Consider the following 20,241-nt stretch of genomic DNA (forward strand, 5'->3'; position numbering starts at 1 on the left):
TTTGTCAAGAGGAACGAGTATAACTTGATTTGTGACTAGGATTTGAATAAAAGGAATAGTTGCAAATTTTTTGCGAAAAGATACATGCGTAAAGGTATTGCGATGGTTAAGAATACCTCAAGGGTAGTTAAAGAACGGGGTGCTTGCATCAACAATACAAAGAATAAGCTCAGTTCAGCATGGTCGAAAAAATACAATAAATGTTTCTTTTAGGATAACTTAATCCCCCACAATCCCTCGGGTGAAGGTCTGCAAGTTATGAACTTGACCCAATGTTTACATGAAGTATTAGTTATTGGAGTATACAGAAGCTTTAAGGAGGAATTTTGTCTGGTAGTTGGGAGTGGGTGAATCGGAGGGTTACGTGGGAGGATCTTTCAATGGAGGTATTGTTCATTGAAGTTATGAACTTGGCCCAATGTTTACATAAATTATTGGTTATTGGAGAATACGGAAGTTTTAAGGGGGAACATTGTCTGATAGTTGGGGGTGGGTGAGTCGGAGGGTTACTCTATGACCGTTCTAATATTCTCAATACTCAAAGGTTCAAATGCAAGAACTTATTGATTTTCTTTAATTTATATAAAAATATCTAATCTATCGTGATGAAAACCACAAAGTAAAATATATTTTTTACATGTTCTACACTTGTATATTGATTCATATCGATGTATATCGCGCCATATCAAAAACCAGTTCCGCAGATTACACCAATAGCATCTATCGTCTTTGACTATATCGTCGGGGTTATGGGGATAGTACAATCCTTCTTCAGGTTTCATTACAGAACTCTTAAATTGAAATTATATTGAATTATTAATAAGCATTTTTCATTAATATTAATAATTTTAATTTTAAAATTAAAATATGATACATTATTTATTTTATTTCTAAATTATTTTATTTAAAAATTTGGAAAAAAAAAACAACTTCACAATAAAGAGTAACAAGTTAATGATGAGACAGACTTTTCATCGTTTACATAATTAAATCAATAAAAAAAATTATATATTTGAAATCAGCATAAAAATATGTTTCTATTGATTCATCCATAGATATCAAAATTCCAGTTTTTTGAGTTTCGGTTACTATTGAACAGTGTCGCTCCTTACTTACAGTTACTTACCACGAACTGTTTGAAAAAATATTAATGTTGTTCCTTACTTTCAGTTAAAAAAAAAACAAAAAAAAACTAGCGATAAACTTATTAGAGTGACAAAAAATACCTTCTCCTTTCTTCTCCCAAAAAATACCAAATTCCACATGTTTACAAATAGGAGCTTGAAATCGCTACTGTAGGGTTTCTCTGATACGTTAAATCTCATGGTGTGATTTTCTTTAAGATTCTGTTCAGTGGGTGATTCCTCCCTTTTTCTTAAGTCAGGCACATTTCCTTTGGCTCGAGCCGTTGATGGGTAAAGCTAAATTTAATGAATCTTATATATATGGAATAAGTAGAATCATGAACTGTTAGAAAATAACATTTCAAAAATTACAAAATTAAATAAATGTCAAATTATTTATTTAAAATATTACACCCCTAAAATTCTTGTGCCTGGGACAAGGACCCCCTCTGCCCACTTAAAAATGTCTCTGCCCCTCCATCGCTATAACTTTCAGTTTTGAGTAGCCCCAACTTATAACAATTGGATGTTTTAACTTGCCTTGAGCTCGGATATTTGAGCTGGTTTTGACCAGATTTCTATGTTTCAAAACCTAAATCAGGTTATTTTAATTGAAATAGAAAAGGGAATGTTGGTTTTTCTATTTCTTAGTTCGTTATTTTTCTTGTAAATTTCTCTTCCATTATGTTTTAAATATGCGTTTGTTAGTCAAAAACAACCAGCATTTGGACATTTTTGTAAAGGCTCTGTAAACTGTCATAAAAAAGAAATTGAATGTAATTACTTTTTGGATAATACTTTATGGATAAACATAATTTTTGAAAGGGAAATTGACACTCCAAATTCAAAAAATATTCTTAGCTTGACCTACTTTTTGATGAGGAAGTGAATAAAATTTGTTTTTAGAGATGGTTGGGATCGGATTCAGTGGAAAAAAAATACGGTTTCAACGAAAAATATAAGAAATGTTTCAGGTAATTATAAAATCCCAAGACAAATTATCAAGGTAATTGGAAAAACCTGAGAAATCAGCAGGAGCAGAATCGAAGCTGTCTTCTATATACGCAGCTAAATTATATATTGAAGCTACCGAGCTGCACAAAAAATGGGCAGCCCCCCCCCAGAAATTTACCAAGATTGTCCGATAAAATTTTGATATAATCATTTTGTTCAGCATAGTTGACAGGCCCAATAACTATGCCTTTGGAGATAACATAACCCCCACAGCCTATGGGAAACTGTCTTTATTTTATGAAGTTTGCCCATTGTTTACGTATAGTATTTTTTATTGGTAAATATCACCGGCGGATCTAAAGGAAAATCTTGGGGGGGGCCGCGCCGGACACAGGGCGCCAAAAACTGATTATACAAGACTAATTTGATAGCTTTTTATTTATTTCAAAACACTGCCAAATATGCTCATAAAGGTAAAACGTAGCAAAAGAAAATAAAAACAGTACCACACTACACAACTAAACTCAATCGGCGAGCTTTTCTGAGAGCGAACATATCGATAGCATCGTCTGTTTTCGGCAGTTCGTCTCTGTAAGTCTGCATGAGTAGTAGAGCCTCCAACCTCTCTTCAGTCATCGTGCTTCGTATTGATGAACATGTCCTGTCAACCTTTGAAAACATTCGTTCTGCTTCACAGGTTGACACAGGAAGCGTCGCGAGAATTGTCAACAATGCGAAGATGTTGGGAAATACATTTTCCTGACAACTGTTCAGCGCTGAAATAGCTGTTTTCGGTTTTTGCACGGTTTCCTTAGACCAATACTTGTTCCAAATCTCAAACTCGGTTTTAACGTCTATCTCCGTACCCACGAGCAGCTCCTTGTACTTTTCGTACCCTGGCTGAACGTCCTCCCAGCGTTTGCCATTAACCACAGCCGGGATCAAAGCTGAAAGTTTTGCAGCATTCGTAAAATGGCAGCTGAAGCGCTCCGTAAAATCAAGCAGCATGGCGTCCAGGGCTGGAATAAATGCCGCCATCCTATAATGACTTTCTGGATCCATCTTGGGTACCCCTGCCCGGTATGTAGAACGTGAAGCTATGCGTGGCTGCGTTACCCTGATGGTAGCATCAATCTTTTCGGCCATTTTCAGAAGATCTTCGTAAAGCAGTCTGAATTTGGTTTCGGCATGTGATCGCATATCTTCCAGAATTGCCTTCACGCTGCTAATGAGGGACAAGGCTCTCACGAGGTCACCATCCTTCTGTTGTAGTGACTCGGCCAAAGGTTTCATGATCGACAAAAACGAATTCAGGCAAACCAGTCCTACGAGTGTATCTGACTTTTCAATGCAGGATCGTAATGCATAAGCTCTGCTACTTGCCTCTCGATCGTGCCATCCTTCCATCTCTTGCAGAGCAGAAACGATCGACGGAAGGGAGTCCCAAAACCTGCTGATTGCTTCGTGTCTCTCTACAAATCTCGTGGTACAAAGACTGACGAGTGTCTCTGTTTTAGCTTTGTCCGCGATAAGATGCTTTTTTAGAAGTCTTGTTCTCTTGGCACTTGAGCTGAAGTGAGAAATTGTGTCTCGAACAACGTCTTGGGCATTTCGCAGAATGGGAACTGAAACTATCTTTGAACATGAGAGATTTGTGGCATAGCTCACACAGTGGAAGTAATCTGCCAGTTCACACTGGCGTTTAACTTCAGCAGCAGCACCATTTGTCAAGCTTGCCATGCTAGCAGCTTTGTCGTATCCTTGACCAACGCACTTTGACAAATCCAGATTTGACTTCCTGACCTCACTCAACAGCAGCTTCCCGAGGCTCTTGCCGTCTAGCTTCTCTTCGATGCTTCTACCGTCGTCACTTTCCTCATCTCCAGCGAGTCTTGACAGGGTTTGAAAGGCATCGACAACTGCAAAAGGATCTTCTCGAATCACGTATCCCTGCTCGGTTTTTACACACATAACGACAAACAATGACCATCAGCTCCCTGGTCTGCCTGTCTGTTGACTCGTCTGCAAGAAGACACCAAACCGTTGCTTTGTTTGCTTTTCTCACTACTTCGGTTTTTATCATTTCCCCAATTGTTCCAATCAGTTCATTCTGGATCTGTTTACTTGTATATTTGGCGTTGCTTGGTGCATTTTCAAGTAAATTTTTAAGTTGCGAGTCTCCACTCTGAATCCCATACCAAAGTAGGTGGCGGAAATTCCCGTCGTTTACTGCTGTAATGACATCAGAGTCTTGGATATCAAGTTTGCCATCATCACGGTGGCCACGAAGGGGGATATTCTGTGCCCCGCAAAGCTTGACAGTTTCAACAACGCTTCTCAAGAGTGCACTTTTCTGCTGTATTTGCTTGACCCTTTCACAGTCCAGAGCATTCCTGATATCTTGATCTTGACTACCGCGCTGAAACGTTGTTAGCAGCGCGGCAGCTTTTTCCTGGCAGTGTTTGTGAAACTGTGCTTCAGCATGGTTTGTCAGCGCACCATCTTTCCCGGTAAGTTTCGAATGGTCTTTTAGCGGTTTCAAGACCAACTTTCCCATTTTTTGCCCTCCGCCACCTCCAGATAAAGCCGACCATCCTCCTCCGCTTTCGTTGGTCCTCATCAAAACACAAACACTGCACCAAAGGCCTTCGTGGTCTGGATGACGACTCACTGTGAGCCAAGGATACCGGGCAAGATGTTCGGTATTCAAGCAACGCTTGACTTCGCCACCTTTTCTCTTTTGTGTCGAGACTGGAAGATCAGATTGGTTCTTCGGCTTCCACCTTTCGTTCATAAAAAACATGATTTCGCCAGAAGACAACTGATTTCGCTCTTTCAGCGCTACTGCAATACCAAAGTCATTCGACGGCGTGAAGTCAGTTTCAGGCGAAAAAATAGCGCTTTGATTCTGTTGCGGGTGCGGGGACTGTGAAATCAGTGTTGGGCTATGTACCACCAAGGTTTGAGTACTGCTTCTTGATCCTTCAGTCAGCTGATCAGTGTGTATCGTTTCGCCGAAGTTTGTTATGAAGGCTGTCTGTGAAGTGGACGGAGTTGTTGGTGACAGTTCGTTCTCCTGGCTGAATGCGTTTTTGTGCATTCCGACCGTCGACTCAGAGTGGGCATCAGAAGTTGCCATCGTCTCAACATCTAACAAAAAAAGTTTCTCTTTTAAAGTTTGCACAAGACATTTATTGTAAACGTATATACACTTTGTATAATGGCTTGCTTTAGTAGATTTAACTCTCAACATGGTGAAGGCAGAATTGGAACTAAATTTGAAAATAAACTGAATCAGCAACATTAACTTTAAACTCCCCCAACAATCTTGAACTTTCATACCCCAAAACTATTTCTAGGAAACCCGGACTTTAAAATAAAATACCACCTTAAACATCACTAATTTAATTTGCAACCCCAAGAACCGATCCCCGACATATGCTAACAAATATTTTTCAAGAGCTGAAACCCGAAACAATTATCACCGAAGTTTACAATGCTAAAGAGAGAGCTTTAACTGCAAGAATTTGAAAGATAATTTCAGAGCTGACACAGTGTGTCGGTAAAAATACTGCTTTAAGCCAATATCATAACCGTCAGGCGAGACGAGTGGGCTGGTAAAAATCAGGTCAAACGCTTCGGACAAATTGCATACGAAGAACACTGTACAAGAGGGACCGTATGAAATATATAACAAAAAACGCAGCTGGTACGCTATTATGCTTGACTAATTAGCCTTATCAGTAAAGCTATCCGACATTGGTCTAACGCTATAATTTATAAGTGTTGATACCCACTTTAAACGACACTCCTTCCTTATTGTTCTATCTTTAAAAGCTTACCTTTAATCTGATCTTTCTTGGCAAAATAATCAGAGATGTCCTTCGATCCTTTATGGCTTTCCGCCATCATTCTTTGTTTCTTCTCTGTTCTATATTCAAGCCCTGATTTTTTTTTCCGATCAATTTTAAATGCGTTTCCGTCTAACTGGTCTAACACACGGAGCAAAAATACTCCGAAGGAAGTGGCAGGGTCGCTCGCGCCTAGCCTCCCGCCGGTTGGATCTAACCCCCCACGCAACTCCCCAAAGACATGTGTTTCTCGTAAGCATTCACAAAATGTTTTGCTCGTTTAGCACGTCCCAAAAATAAACCCAATAATCATGATTCGTGTAGTGTCGGATTTGAACTTTAGATAATGTGATAAAAAGAAAGTAAAAAATGACGGCGTATCCGATTTTTTTTTTAGCGTCGGCCTTATTTTAATCATTCACAAAAAAGGGTCGTTGGCACGATGGATGAGAGGGCGCCAGAAAATCTTGGGGGGCCCAGGGCCCCCCAGGCCCCCCTGGATCCGCCGCTGGTAAATATGCATACATATTTAGGGTGAGGGGGGGGCAATTATGCTGGGTTGTTCTCTGTGGGGAGGGAAGTTTGCAGGGATGAACTTTTCAGGGAAAAATTTACACTTGTGCGATTTGCGAGATTTCCTATACCAAATTCCTTTTATACGCCTTGCTCTTTTCCTACTCAATTTTACGCGTGGAGATATTAAGGGTAATTGTCCGGGTAAAACTTCCCCGGGATTGAATTGTCTATAAGGATATGTTCGTTGGGAGGGGGGACTATTCCAAGGAAGTGGAGCCAGATTTCCTGGCATTATTAAAAAACAATCAGAAATTAAATAAGAAAAACAAGTTTTTTCAACTGAAGGTGAGAAGACACGTTAAAACTTAAACAAATAAATGATTAAGTATATGAGGGGGGTTTTCCCTCCTCAGCTCCTCGCTCTTTACGTTAAAGTTTCAATTTTGTCCCAAGTCTGTAAGAACGGCTCCCGAAACACAAGTGTCGCTTAATTAGTACTAAATTACTTAAAAAGCTTTAGTGCAAAGAGCGAGGTGTTGAGGAGGGACAACTCCCCTCATATACGTAATAATTTATGTTCGTTTTAAGTACTAATTTTTTTTATTATCTCAGAGCTTGTCAGACCCTGCGGCAAAAAAAACGTTTAAGTCCAAAACACTTCAAACAGTTTCTTCTCTGAACATATGTATGAGTTCTGAAATACAGGGGCCCAACTCACGAAGAGGTAGAAGAGGGTGGAGGACAAAAGCCCCCTCCTATACGAAATAAATTCTGCTCATTTTGGGGTTTAATGTTACTCTTTACTTTCATAGCAACAGCGTACACCAGAAATATTCCCAGAAATCATAAGGGAGTAGATATCAATTTTATATTTTTGTGTATTTTTTCGTTCTGTTGCACCCCAGTTCGTTTCTCTTTAGTTCGTCATTAATTTTTTTTTCAATAGCACGATTTGAGATGTCATCACTACATGACTACATGTATCCATGGTTTGACAGAGTCACAAGATAAAGTTCTTTAGAGACATTTGGCGCTCCTGGCGAAATGCTGCCAATTATTGTATTCAGTTGAAAATTGTTGATAGTTTTACCCTGTTGATATTAATATACTAATTAATCATTAAAAAAACTATTTTTCTTGAAAAGAAGAATAAATAACCACAAAGGAATAATCACAGAAGAATAAAACAAAATACATGTTTTTAGCACAGTTGTTTTTTTTTTTTGCCGCAGAAAAAAACAGAAGCAGCCTGTTTCTTTCCCCTCCTGGTTTTTTAGCCCTCCCTCTCCTTTCTGTATCCCCCCTCATTTATCCTAGTTGTTGTAATCCCTTAATTAATTCTAAAAAAGAAAAACAGTCCTGATGCTTAGTAACAGTTTCTGTAGCATTTGGTTCAGGCTCTGTATTTTCTTTTGGTTCGCAATATACCAACAATATTCGTTTTATTTTTAAAAGAAAAGCAACAGAGCGAAACATATTGTATATACAGAACTGAATATTATGCTGAAGTAAGCTGCTACCCTGGGGAGGGTATATCCCGGAAATAGGAAATTCGAATAGGAAGTTGGTTGGGCATACAAATCTTAATGGCAATTAAGTCTCTCTGGTTACTTATGATTAATTAAAAACTGAGGATTTTAAAACTAGATAAGTGGAAAAACTGTCATTGGCATTGATTCAGTCAAGTTTTTATAGTGGTACATGCAACATATTTGGAAAACTATAAACAAAAGAAAAATGGAAAACTATGTTGTAGTAAGTGTTGTATGCAAAGTTACGATGGTTAATCACATATATTTAGACTAATATTCTACCAAATATAACAGTAGCCAATGGCATTGCCCTAGACAGAATACAAATATACTGCTGTTAAAATTAACTTGTATTATTTTTAATACTTACTTCTTTTGAACAGTTGTTTCATAGTGCAAATTTGTATTGCTCTAGGCCGTTTACCTCCAGCGGAAAATACCCCCTCATAAAAAAAAACCGTACACCCCCCCCCCGTGGAAAATAAGGCTTTCCAAATTTGAGAATTTTATTTGAGCTTTGTTTTTTTATTTTCCGCAGGGGGAAAGGAATTTTGGTACTTGTATGTTATACGCCACTCACTCAAGTTTACGCTGTGTAAAACTTGAGAATAAACCGGTTTCTTCGTCAATTTCTTTCAGCTTAGCGTGATACATGATAAAGACAAGTTACAGAATAATTGGTAAATATATAATTTGGGCTATATATTTGCACATAAAAGGGGGGGGGGCGTAAAGTATTTGGACACTTTGAAGTCAGAAAACAATTCTTAGTTCATAATATGCAGAATAATTGTACCTACCACATTTTGCATGCAGACCCGCTGTACTTTGCCCCCCTCCAACCTAATGTGCAAATATATAGTTCAAATTTGTTTCTATAGTAACGAAAACACTAACGAAGAAACCGGTTTGTTCTCGAGTTTAACACATCCTAACCGGAATTTTTCACAGAGAGAGAGAGCCGGATTTCCCGATATTATTTAAAAACGATCGGAAATTAAATAAAGAAAACAATTTTTTTCAGCTGAAAGTAAGGAGCAACACCAAAACTTAAAACGATGTGGAACGGGCAACTCCCTTCATATACATAATAATTTGTTTGTTTTAAGTTTTGATGTTGCTCCCAACTTTCAGTTAAAAGAACTTGTTTTTTTTAAATTTATCTTCTGATACTAAAAAATAATACCGGGAGATCCGGCTCTCTTCATGAAAAATTCCGGTACTTGTGTATTATACGCCACTCACTCAAGTTACCCCTCCCCCCTTATGTGCAAATATATAGCCCAAATTATATGTTTCCCCATCTGTTCTGTCACTTTTCTTTGTCTTGTCTCATGCTAAGCTGAAAGAAACTAAGGAAAAAACCGGTTAGTTCTCGACTTTTACTCAGCGTAAACTTGAGTAAGTGGTGTATATTATACAAGTACCAAAATTCTCCCCCCCCCCTACGGAAAAGACTCAAATAAAAACCTCAAATTTGGAAAGCCTTATTTTACACAGGGCTGTTTTCTGGGGGGGGGGGGTAAACACCACCCACCCATAGAAATTAAAGAAAAATTAAAACCAATGAAAGCCCCAGGCCCAGATGGAAACTTAAATTTAATTTTGAAAAAAAATATGAATGTAATTGTACCAACTCTTTTGAAAATTTTAAGCGCGTGTTTGAAAGTTTCGTATTTCCCTAAAGAATTGAAAAGGGCTAATGTGATTGTAATAAATAAAAAGGGTAACACAAATGACGGTAACACCCGATCGTATCGCCCTATAAGTCTGCTTTCTAATTTAGGAAAATTTTTTGAGAAGTTAATAATGGTAGACTGAATAATTTAAGTAATGATAAAAATTGGATTTCTGATTATCAGTTTGGTTTTTCGAAAAATAAAAGCACGGTAGACGCGGCTGATAATTTGGTGACTATGATTGAAAAAAACAAAAAGAAGAAGTTATTTACATTGTGTGTATTTTTTTATATAAAAGGGGCGTTCGATAATGCTTGGCATCCAGGAATTATTAAAAAGTTAAAGGAAAAAGAATGCCCTTCTGGCTTAATAAAATTAATTCATAGTTATCTATCAGATCGAACAGTCGCAAATGAAAATGGAAACTTACATTTACTAGAAAAGTCATGTCCACAAGGTGCAATCTCCTTTTCTTTGGCTTGTTAATATTAATGATATTCTTGAAATTAATATAAATGAAAATTGTTTGATTCAAGCATACGCTGATGACATATAAGCTATTATTACAGCAAAGAATGTAGGTACACTGGAAAAAGTAGCAAATAAGATTTTCGAGAATTTTGACAAATGGGCCGTAAATAATAAATTAACATTTGACACATTAAAAACAGAGGCCGTCTTATTCACAAATAGACATAAAACACTCCACGTTAATTTAGTATTTGGAGGCGACATTATTGAAGTTAAGGATAAAGTTCGATATTTAAGTGTAATTTTAGATAGGAAACTTCTTTTGACAGAACATGTAACATGCAGAATTAATGAGGCTAAGAAATATTCTAGTCCTCTTTGAAGCGCGGTAAGGATGACGTGGGGCTTATAGCCTTTCGCTCTTAGAAAATTGTATAAGTCAGTAAGTGAAAGTACTATTTTTTATGCAGCTCCAGTATGGATTGGGGCCTTAAGAAAAAAATATAAATAATATGTTACAGTCAGCACAAAGATGTTCAACCCTTAGCATTTAAAAATCGTTTAGAACTGCTCAAAATCATGTTATTATAGCCCTTTCTGGTGTCCTTCCAATCGGTCTAAGAGCAATAGAACTGGCAGTGATGAGGTTTGTTAAAAAGGGACGTCCCCCTTTTTGGCCAGATATTGTGCATCCTAGTTTTCCTTTAAATAGATACTCCGTTGATCATAGCGTTTTTACCGATGAAATTATTTCATCATGATTTTCAAAAACGGGAGAAACACCCCGTAAAAGTCAAGGATACTTAATGAGAATTACATCATCAGATTCGACGTATTTGAGAACACTGTTGTAGAAGTTTCAAGCTCCTATCTGCAGTGTGAATTTTTTTTTTTTTGCCACAGGAAAGATCACGGATGCGTGTTTTTTTTTTTTACTAATAGTCCTAGAATATCGAAAAAGCGCTCATTTGAATGAAAATAAAAAGTTCTAGTGCCCTTTTAAAATGAACAAAAAGATTGGAGGGCAATTGGCCCCCCTCACACTCAACTGTTTCCCTTAAAGTCATCTGATCAAAATTTTAAGATAGCCATTTTTTTCACCATAGTTGAAAAGCCCAGTAACTAGGTCTTTAAGATTAACAAAACCCCCAAACCTCCTGGATAAAGGTTTGTAAGTCATGAAATTTTTCCATTGTTTGCGTATAGTATTTGTTATTGGGAAGTATACAGACATTTTTGGAGAGGGGATGAATTTTCTGTACGGGGTATTTTCCACGAGGATAATTTCCGGTGATAAGGGAATTTCCAGGGGGGTGAACTTTCCAAGGAAGATTTTACATTGGGGAGAATTTGCCTGAATTCCTATGCAAAATTCTTTTTATTTGTCTTGTTTTGTTTTTGACGACTCAATTTTACATGTGAAGAAATTAAGAGGAATTGTCCTGGGGAAATATCTACCGGGCTAGAATTGTCTAGAGTATTTTTTTTGTAGGTAGGGGGAAGGGGGCCATGGGAGAAATTCTCCATAGGGTAGTTTTCCACAGGAAAAATTCTCCAGAGGAAATTTGGTGAGGGAGCCCTTTTTTTACTAGGGGGTGGGGGTGGGGGGGATTTGTGGGAAGAGTTATCCATGGAGGTAAGGGTGTATTCTGGCATGATTTTAAAACAAAGAGGAAGTAAAGTCTTTTTCAAACGAAACCGGGCTAAGAAAAATAAAAAATCAGCCAAAATTGTCCGCAAGAAATTTCATGGGGGCAATTTTCGGCTAAAATGGAATTGTTTGGGGGGAATTATCTGGGTTGGTAGTTTCTGGAGGTAGTCTCTAGAGGTGAACTTTCCAGAGTAAATTTTACACAGAGGAAACTTTGCCAAAATTAACATGCCAATTTCGTTTTACTTTTTCATGTACGGTTAACTAAAGTTAAACCAGTAGTAGTTGAAAAACGTTCTGAAATTAAATTAAAAAAAGCAAGAACTGAAAGTAAGGAGCAAGATTAAAACTTCAAACAAACATAAATTATTCCGTATATTACTATTGAGCCGGGTCACTCCTTACTTTACAGTTCGTTACCACGAACTGTTTCATCACTTGACTAAATCAACCATCTCCTATTTACATGATTTACCATTTTTTTTTAATTAATAAAAAAGTGATTAACAAAATTGTAAAACAATTTTTTTCAACTTAAAGTAAAGAGAAACATTAAAACTCATAATTAACAGATATTATTCCTTATGTAAAGGGGCTGCCCTCTCCTCAATACCTTGCTCTTCACGCTAAAGTTTTTATCACTCTTAAAAAAGCTTCTTATTCTAATTAAACGGTCCTGTGTTTCAGGAGTCGTTCTTAAAAAGTTGGGACAAACAGTCAAACTTTAATGTAAAGAGCAACGCATTGAGGAGGGGGGCAACCCTTCATTAACAGAATAATTTCTGCCCTCAATGAAAAATTCCCTCCCCGTACTGGAAACTCCTCCGTGGAAAAATCCTCCCACGTAGAATACACCCCCCTGCAAAATTCCTTCCGAACAATTCCATCATCGATGAAAATCCCCCCGTCACTAAATTTTTTTGCTGAAGATACCGCCGTAAAAATTCACCTTAGCATACTTTCATTTTAAATTTTGCTATGGAGAACGCCTCTTTTTTCCAAAAATCTTCCGATCAATCAATTTTGTTAAGCATAGTTGAAAAGCCCAAAAACTACTAGGAGGTGGCTAGTTGCCCTCCAATCTTTTTGGTCACTTAAAAAGGGCACTGGAATTTTTAGTTTCCGTTCAAATGAGCCCTCTTCCGATGTTCTCGGACCATTGGTTCGATACGATCACCCATGGGAAAAAAAACAGCCAACGAATGAACACACACCCGTGATCTTTCTTCTGACAAAAAAAAAATCTACGTTTTTGCGGATAAGAACTTGAAACCCTCTTCAATAGGGTTTTCTGGTACGCTGAATCTGATAGTGTAATTTTCATTAATAGTCCTTGCCTTTTAAGGGTTGTTTCCTCCCCCTTTCGAAAATCAGGCAACTTTCCTCAGGATCGTAGCCTTTTATGGGTAACACGATAAATGAATCGTGTTTATTTGAGATCAGCATAATAAGCCGATTCTTCTGATATATTTATTGATATCAAAATTCTATTTTTTAGAGTTTCGGTTACTATTGAGCCGTGTCGCTCCTTACTTTCAGTTCGTTACCACGAGCTGTTTTATTAATAGATGATGTTATTGTTATATTTACAGGAAAAAACAAAAATGTTAATTAATGAAACTTTAAAGGGGATGGGAAAGAGGAGTTTATTTTTCAAAGCAAGGAGTGGCAAATTTGTCAGTTTTAAATTATTTTAATGATTATACGAAAAAATATTTTCTTTAACAACAATACTCCCCATGAATGTATTCCTCAGAATTTAAAGGGACTAAAAATCCAGGAGGGGGGGAATCCCCCTTACCCAAAATTGAAGTCGCTGGGAAAATACACATCATTGAATATGACAATGAAACTACACTGCCTCAAGTTTTGCTTCGACTCAATTTGCCATTCGAGCGATTTATTATTTACTAGATTTCAGAGGAAAAAAAATTACTTCACTGACTTACACTTTACAAGATGTTAATAAAACCGCGGATGTATCAATTTCCACCACGACAGTTGTGAGGTTGCCAAAAAAAGTACAACTTACGTTCATTAAAAATGAGAGGGACAAGCTCCCATCCTTCCCAATAAAAATATGGAAAAAAAAAATCAAAACCAAGGAATAGACAAAAGGAAAGGTGAAATAATATGACAAATCAAAAAGGTAAAAATGCTTTGTTTCATGCTAAGATAAGATTTTTGTTTAGAGGCTCAATTTTTGGCCGAAAATTATTTTTTCAGTTGTTCCTTTGTTTTTACTGCTTTACTTGAACACTAGCTTTCAATGCATTGTTTTCAACTAGTATGACACAGGACAAATAGGATACACAACAAACTTTTAGATGCCATAACTGGGGACAGTCGACAATGAAACTCCAACTAGCAAATGGTAAAAACAAACGCTGAAGCTGAAAGTTTTCAGTGAATCCTTAGCTCTGTACCAATTACGAATGCATCATCTACTTCCTTTAACTGAGATTTATACTGAATCGAACCGTTCCATTGTCAGCAAGAATTACTCCAAATAAGGTATTTTCCAAATCTAGGGAGAAAACCCAGGACACATGGCACCCCACCCCTAAATTGACGCCACTGAGGCAGTTGTTTTCAGTGCACTAGAGCAATAGCTGTGTATGAGTGTTCAGGAAGTTGATTCCACTGATTTGTATATCTACACTTGAGAAATTACCATTTGAGCCAAATCAATATTTGGAGTTTTATATAGGCTAGTCCGTACTGATTTAGATAGCACCCGCACCATTGACTCACCACTGCTGTCTCTGATTTTAATGAGCTTGTTCCAAAACTTTTTTGGATACTTCTGATTCCAACAGTTCGGCAATCGTTTTTCAAGGGCTATGTGGCTCTTTATATTCGCAGTTCAAATCATTCTAACTTTCTTCTTTTTTTTTATCTCCGCTTCAATTTTACAGTCTCTCGAAATAAATGTGTTTGGATCTCTGTAGAAGGGAGGGAGGGGACACACTTCAACTACTTTGGAAAATGGCCTTTTGCGGGTCCAAAGGCTCCAAAGATGTAAGGATAGTCGTCCAATCGTATTCCAGCACCGACTTAACCTTACAAGTTCTATGACATAGGAGAGACATTTCAAACATGAAACTATGAGCAAGTACTGGGCTATACACATGGAAATCCTGTCGGAAGTCTATCGTCTCAAGACAGGGTTTCCAAGTGTAACCCTGTACATACTCCTAGTTTCAGGTTTTAGAGCTTGATAAAATTGCCAGGAGCTATCTTTATAAAGTTGCCTTTCGTCTTTTCTGGACGAAAAGAGCATTGAAGGGAAGAAAGTGAACTTCAAGTCATGACGTGTCTTATAATTTCAAATCTTTTCTGGAGCGGATGGCACAAAACACAGTGTCACTCATAGTAGGTCCAATAGCCAGAAAATACCATCAAAGTAAAGATTAGATAGGTGATAAGATGAACCTTCAGAAATTTGAAAAAAAAAACTTTTTCGACATCGATAAATTTTAACACAAAATCCTTAAGTCATGCTAATGTGAAAAGTTCTATGTCATAGTGTGAAAGCACAATTATTAGATCAATTTTAAAAAGGGTTGCAACCCTGACTGTGGTTAATATCAGCCCTGTTTCTGTTTTTCATAAAAAAAACTATTTATTTTCTTTTTGGAACAGGAGTTTTTTTGTAGAAAAAAATCCTTCAGACATTTGAAAAAAAAACTTTTATGACATTGATAAATTTTAGCACAAAATCCTTAAGTCATAGTGCAAAAGCACAATTAATAGATCAATTTTAAAAAGGGTTGCAACCCTGACTGTGTTTAATATCAGCCCTGTTTCTGTTTTTCATAAAAAAACTATTTCTTTTCTTTTTGGAACAGGAGTTTTTTTGTAGAAAAAACTCCTTCAGACATTTGAAAAAAAAACTTTTATGACATTGATAAATTTTAGCAAAAAATCCTTAAGTCATAGTGCGAAAGCACAATTACTAGATCAATTTTAAAAAGGGTTGCAACCCTGACTGTGGTTAATATCAGCCCTGTTTCTGTTTTTCATAAAAAAAAACTATTTCTTTTCTTTTTGGAACAGGAGTTTTTTTTTGTAGAAAAAACTCCTTCAGACATTTTAAAAAAAAAAACATTTATGACATTGATAAATTTTAGCACAAAATCCTTAAGTCATAGTGCGAAAGCACAATTATTAGATCAATTTTAAAAAGGGTTGCAACCCTGACTGTGGTTAATATCAGCCCTGTTTCTGTTTTTAATAAAAAAAAACTATTTGTTTTCTTTTTGGAACAGGAGTTTTTTGTAGAAAAAACTCCTTCAGACATTTGAAAAAAAAACTTTTATGACATTGATAAATTTTAGCACAAAATCAACAACCTTCTACAGTCTGTGTTAAAATAATTAAACATTGAAAAATAGATCCGCTGCTCAAATACAGCACAAGGAAAGTGTCTTGATCCTCAGAATTGGATTTTCAGAAACTTTAGGCAATTAAAAAGAGACTGAAAACCCAAAGTTAAAGTAAACCATTTTTTTTTTTATCAAAATTTAGATGGGAAATAGACCTGACATGTATATTTCTAATCCTGAGAAGTAAACAAAGGGTGGATAACAACAAGTGGCTTGATCTATTTACCAACCTTCCCTCGATGCGTTCCTGAATTTTTTTTTTCACTCAAGATAGAATTTTCAAGATAGGAAGAAGCAACTGAACTGGATCTTCAAAAAGCTTTCGATTTGATTAACCACAATTTACTCATAGATAAACTTATAAATGAACTCCACATTGAAACTTTCCTTCCTAAGCTCGTTGCCTCTTTTCTCTCTAATAGATCTCAAGCAGTTAAATATCTAAATTCTTTCTCAGATCATCTCCCCATATTTAATGGCATTCCTTAGGGAACTATTCTAGGCCCTCTCCTTTTTTCTCTTATGACTAACAGCCTTTCAACCCTTTATGACAATAGGTGGAAATTTGTCGATAACTTGACAGTTTTAGAGATATGTCATAAAAACATGTTCAGCAACCCAATGGGCATACTCCGAAGATATTGCCTGTGAGGCCTCTTCCCTTGACATGACAGTTAACCCTTTTAATCCGCATAGTCTCAGTAACTTTCCTTGAATTCCCTCCCCTTGTTATTGCCTTCAGATCTTCTGAAGCCTCGATGTCACTTCATTTAAGCTCCTTTATCTCACAACTTAATCCGGTTTCATATGTAATGTATGTATAAGTGATACCAATCAAGAAGAGAACTTATTACTTTCCCTTCTTATACTTTCGAGTAAGCTCAGGTGCACGCAATTACATTTACTACAAGTACACATTTCTTTTATGCGCCCCATATTAGAGTATGCTTGTGCTGTGTGGCACCCTGGCCTCTCAAATGAAGCAACACAAAAAATTGAAAATGTCCAAAAGAGAGCTCTAAGAATTATTTTTAAAGAGGGCAAGATACCATATTTGCATTTGTTAAATATTCCAAACTAGAGACCCTCGAGAGAAGAAGAAATAATTTGTGCCCCCGTTTTGCAAGAAATGCCATAACAAACCCTCGGACGGCAAGTATTTTCCCCAAACGTCACTCCCCATCCAGATTACAGCCGCCTCGAGCTGTTTCTGAGCCCATCCATGTTTTGTTCCCCATTCGCTGCGTTACTTCCAGATACGAAAGAACTTTTGTCCCCTTTATTACAGAAAAAATGAATAAAATGCCCCAATAGCCTTGTTTCTTTTTTCCCCCTCTTTTTTTTATTAGCTGATGGTGCTGCCCAGGTTCTTGCACTCATTTGCTTGTCCCCCCTTTTTTTCAGTCCCTCCTTTAATTTTAATATATTTTATTTTTGTTCTTTTTTTTTGGGGGGGGGGTTATTTATTTATTTTTGTCCCCTCCCCTCCCTTTCTTGACCAATTTTTATTTTTTTAACTCTTTTATTGACTTACTGTAGTTGAATTATTGACACTTTCTTGTCCCTTTTAATTTATATGTATTTATGTCTCGCTCTTTTTTTGTGTATATTCGCTTATTCTCCCCCCCTTTTTTTATGTCCGTTCTAATTCTTTTTCTGATTTGTATTTGTGTAAGTTTAGTTTGACCAGTTTTCATCTTTTAAACTTTTTAATTGACTTTTTACAGTTTTAATTATTGACTGTTCAATGACTGTTCATTATGATTTTTCTATTTTCGTTGTTGTTTTTTTGCATTTTTGCCAATTTTAATGCAACCATTTATATTGTCGACTCCGAAGTCTGAATTCGACACTTTGTGGGCCGAATTCGGCCCTTTGTGGGCCTTTGTGGGCTTGTGATAGTGATCTTTTTGAAATAAATATCTAATCTATCTCATACTGTTCGTGATGTTAAAAAGGAAATTCAAATTAGTTTTTCTCAGATTGCTGCCAATCGAGGGAAGTATAACAGACGAGAACTGGGTTGCTATACTTTACCCCCCCCCCCCTAATATGCAAATATAGGCTATAGCCCAAATTATATATTTCCTATCTTTAGAACAATTTGGTAAATATAGAGCAGTTCATATAATTGACCTATAAATAAAGTTAACATACCACTTGATGCCACTTTTTATGCTCATTCTGAATATTATAATCACTTTCCTTGCAAATTCAATTTTAAGCCCTTTTAGGACCCTTGGAAATAATAATTTCTTTCTTATCTTTTGGATATGAAATGGGTTAAAAAATTTGTTTCAAGCTTACTGTTTCATTATAAATCCGTTTTGTAAAAGTTATATAATTCATAAACATTTATTTGTCAAGATTAAGTTGAATAAAAAAAAATTAAAACAATTCCACCACGTTTTCTTCTTATTCTGTTTGGCTGCTTAAAAACTGCCATTTCACCTATATGTTGAAAAATATCAAGCTGACAGAAGAAACATAGTGGATAGAAAAATGGAGAAATTGTTTTGATTTTTTTTTCCAACTTAATTACTACAAATCAGTGCTTGCATTACAGATTATACAACTTTAAATGGATTTTATAATAAAATTGTTTGTTGAAACCAATGAAAAGTTTGAAATAAATGCTTTAACCCTTTTTACACCCAAAAACCATAGAAAGAAATCTATCATTTTTAAGGGTCCAAAAAAGGCCTAAGTTGAATTTGCAAGAAAAGCAATTATTATATTCAGAAAGACCATAAACAATGGCATCAAGTAGTATGTTCACTTTATTCATATGTCAATTACATGAACTGCTCCATATTTTCCCACAATTCTTACTTCATAATAAGCAGAATAATCATAGTTAATGCATTTTGCATGCAGCCCTGCTATACTTCACCCTCAACCCTCCCCTCCCCCCAATATTTAAACATATAGCCCAAATTATGTATTTTTTGTATCTATTCTCACTATGCATCTCAGTTGTTTCAACCCATGTACCTGTAATTTGAATCAACTGTGATAAAACAACAACTGGAAAAGCAAGTTATAGGTGCCAGAGTGCATTGAAAATATATAATTTGGGTTATATATTTGCACATTGGGGGGGGGTAGTTGGGGCTGGTTGTAAAGTTTAGTGAGGCTGCAGGCAAAATGTATTAACCAAGTATGATTATTCTGCATATTGTGAAGTAAGAATTTTTTCTTAACATGTTTCCTTCTCTCCAGTTAGTTCTCTAGGCAAATACCTAAAAATAGAACCATTAGATTCTCATTTTCAACAAAGTTGTCATTACCCTGACAATGCATCCTACACCCCCCCCCCCACTGTTGACAGACAAATATTTATCCCTAATATATCTGTTTGTTGTTCTTTCCATTGATGGATTTTTTGTAATACTGGTTTCTCTGTGTAGAATCAAGGCATCCAATTTAGCCTCAGCGGTTGTGCTAAATATTGGAAGATGAATACTATTTTGAATGAGTTAAAAATGGGAATAATAATATAATAAAACACAATAGTTAGATTGATATAAATATGCTGCATATTGTAAAGTATTTCCTTGTTTCAGTTGTTTTGTTTAGTTTGATTGCCTTTATATCCAAAGGCGATATATGGGACCATCAGGGGGAATGAGGGTGAATTGTCAATAACACTGCTTAAAAAAGAACATAAAATTAGTAATCTAAAAATGCCTCTCTTTTTGATCTAACATGTCTCCTTTAATGAGCTGCTATTCTACAACTTTACCCCATTATTACTTATAATATTCAGGATGTTTCTACTATCCAGTCAGGTTATTATGTTTTCTTCCTTTGTTATCCACTTTAAATCATTTTGAATAATGCACCATATCAAAGAAAAAGATAGATTCCAGACAGCAGGAATAAAAACTGGTATTCTTCAAGCCATTATAAGCTATTCATTATGCAACACATCAAGAGAGAAAAACAAATATAAGAGGTATATGTTGGACCATTAAGGGGTTTAGGTGCATTGTTAGAAAACTTTGATATTTGGAAAAGGTATAAAGAAGGAATCTAATGGCTCCAATATTTTTGTTTAATATGTATTCTTATG

The 20,241-nt window shown here is 36.2% G+C and overlaps 1 protein-coding gene across 1 annotated transcript in view; it reads left to right on the forward strand.

Moving 5' to 3' along the window:
- The first annotated feature begins 8,147 nt into the window (after positions 1–8,147).
- The window catches only part of LOC148948908 (UTP--glucose-1-phosphate uridylyltransferase-like), a 43,910-nt gene continuing 31,816 nt past the window's right edge, over positions 8,148–20,241 (forward strand). Inside the window, exon 1 of the mRNA XM_089094135.1 lies at positions 8,148–8,200. Coding sequence (XP_088950261.1) covers positions 8,183–8,200 — 18 coding nt within the window. The 5' untranslated portion in view covers positions 8,148–8,182. The remainder of the gene's footprint in view (positions 8,201–20,241) is intronic.

Source organism: Artemia sp. Qi Xiang Cuo, chromosome 9 (assembly GCF_049724085.1).
Source record: "Artemia sp. Qi Xiang Cuo chromosome 9, ASM4972408v1, whole genome shotgun sequence".
In the NCBI taxonomy this organism is placed as follows: Eukaryota; Metazoa; Arthropoda; class Branchiopoda; order Anostraca; family Artemiidae; genus Artemia; species Artemia sp. Qi Xiang Cuo.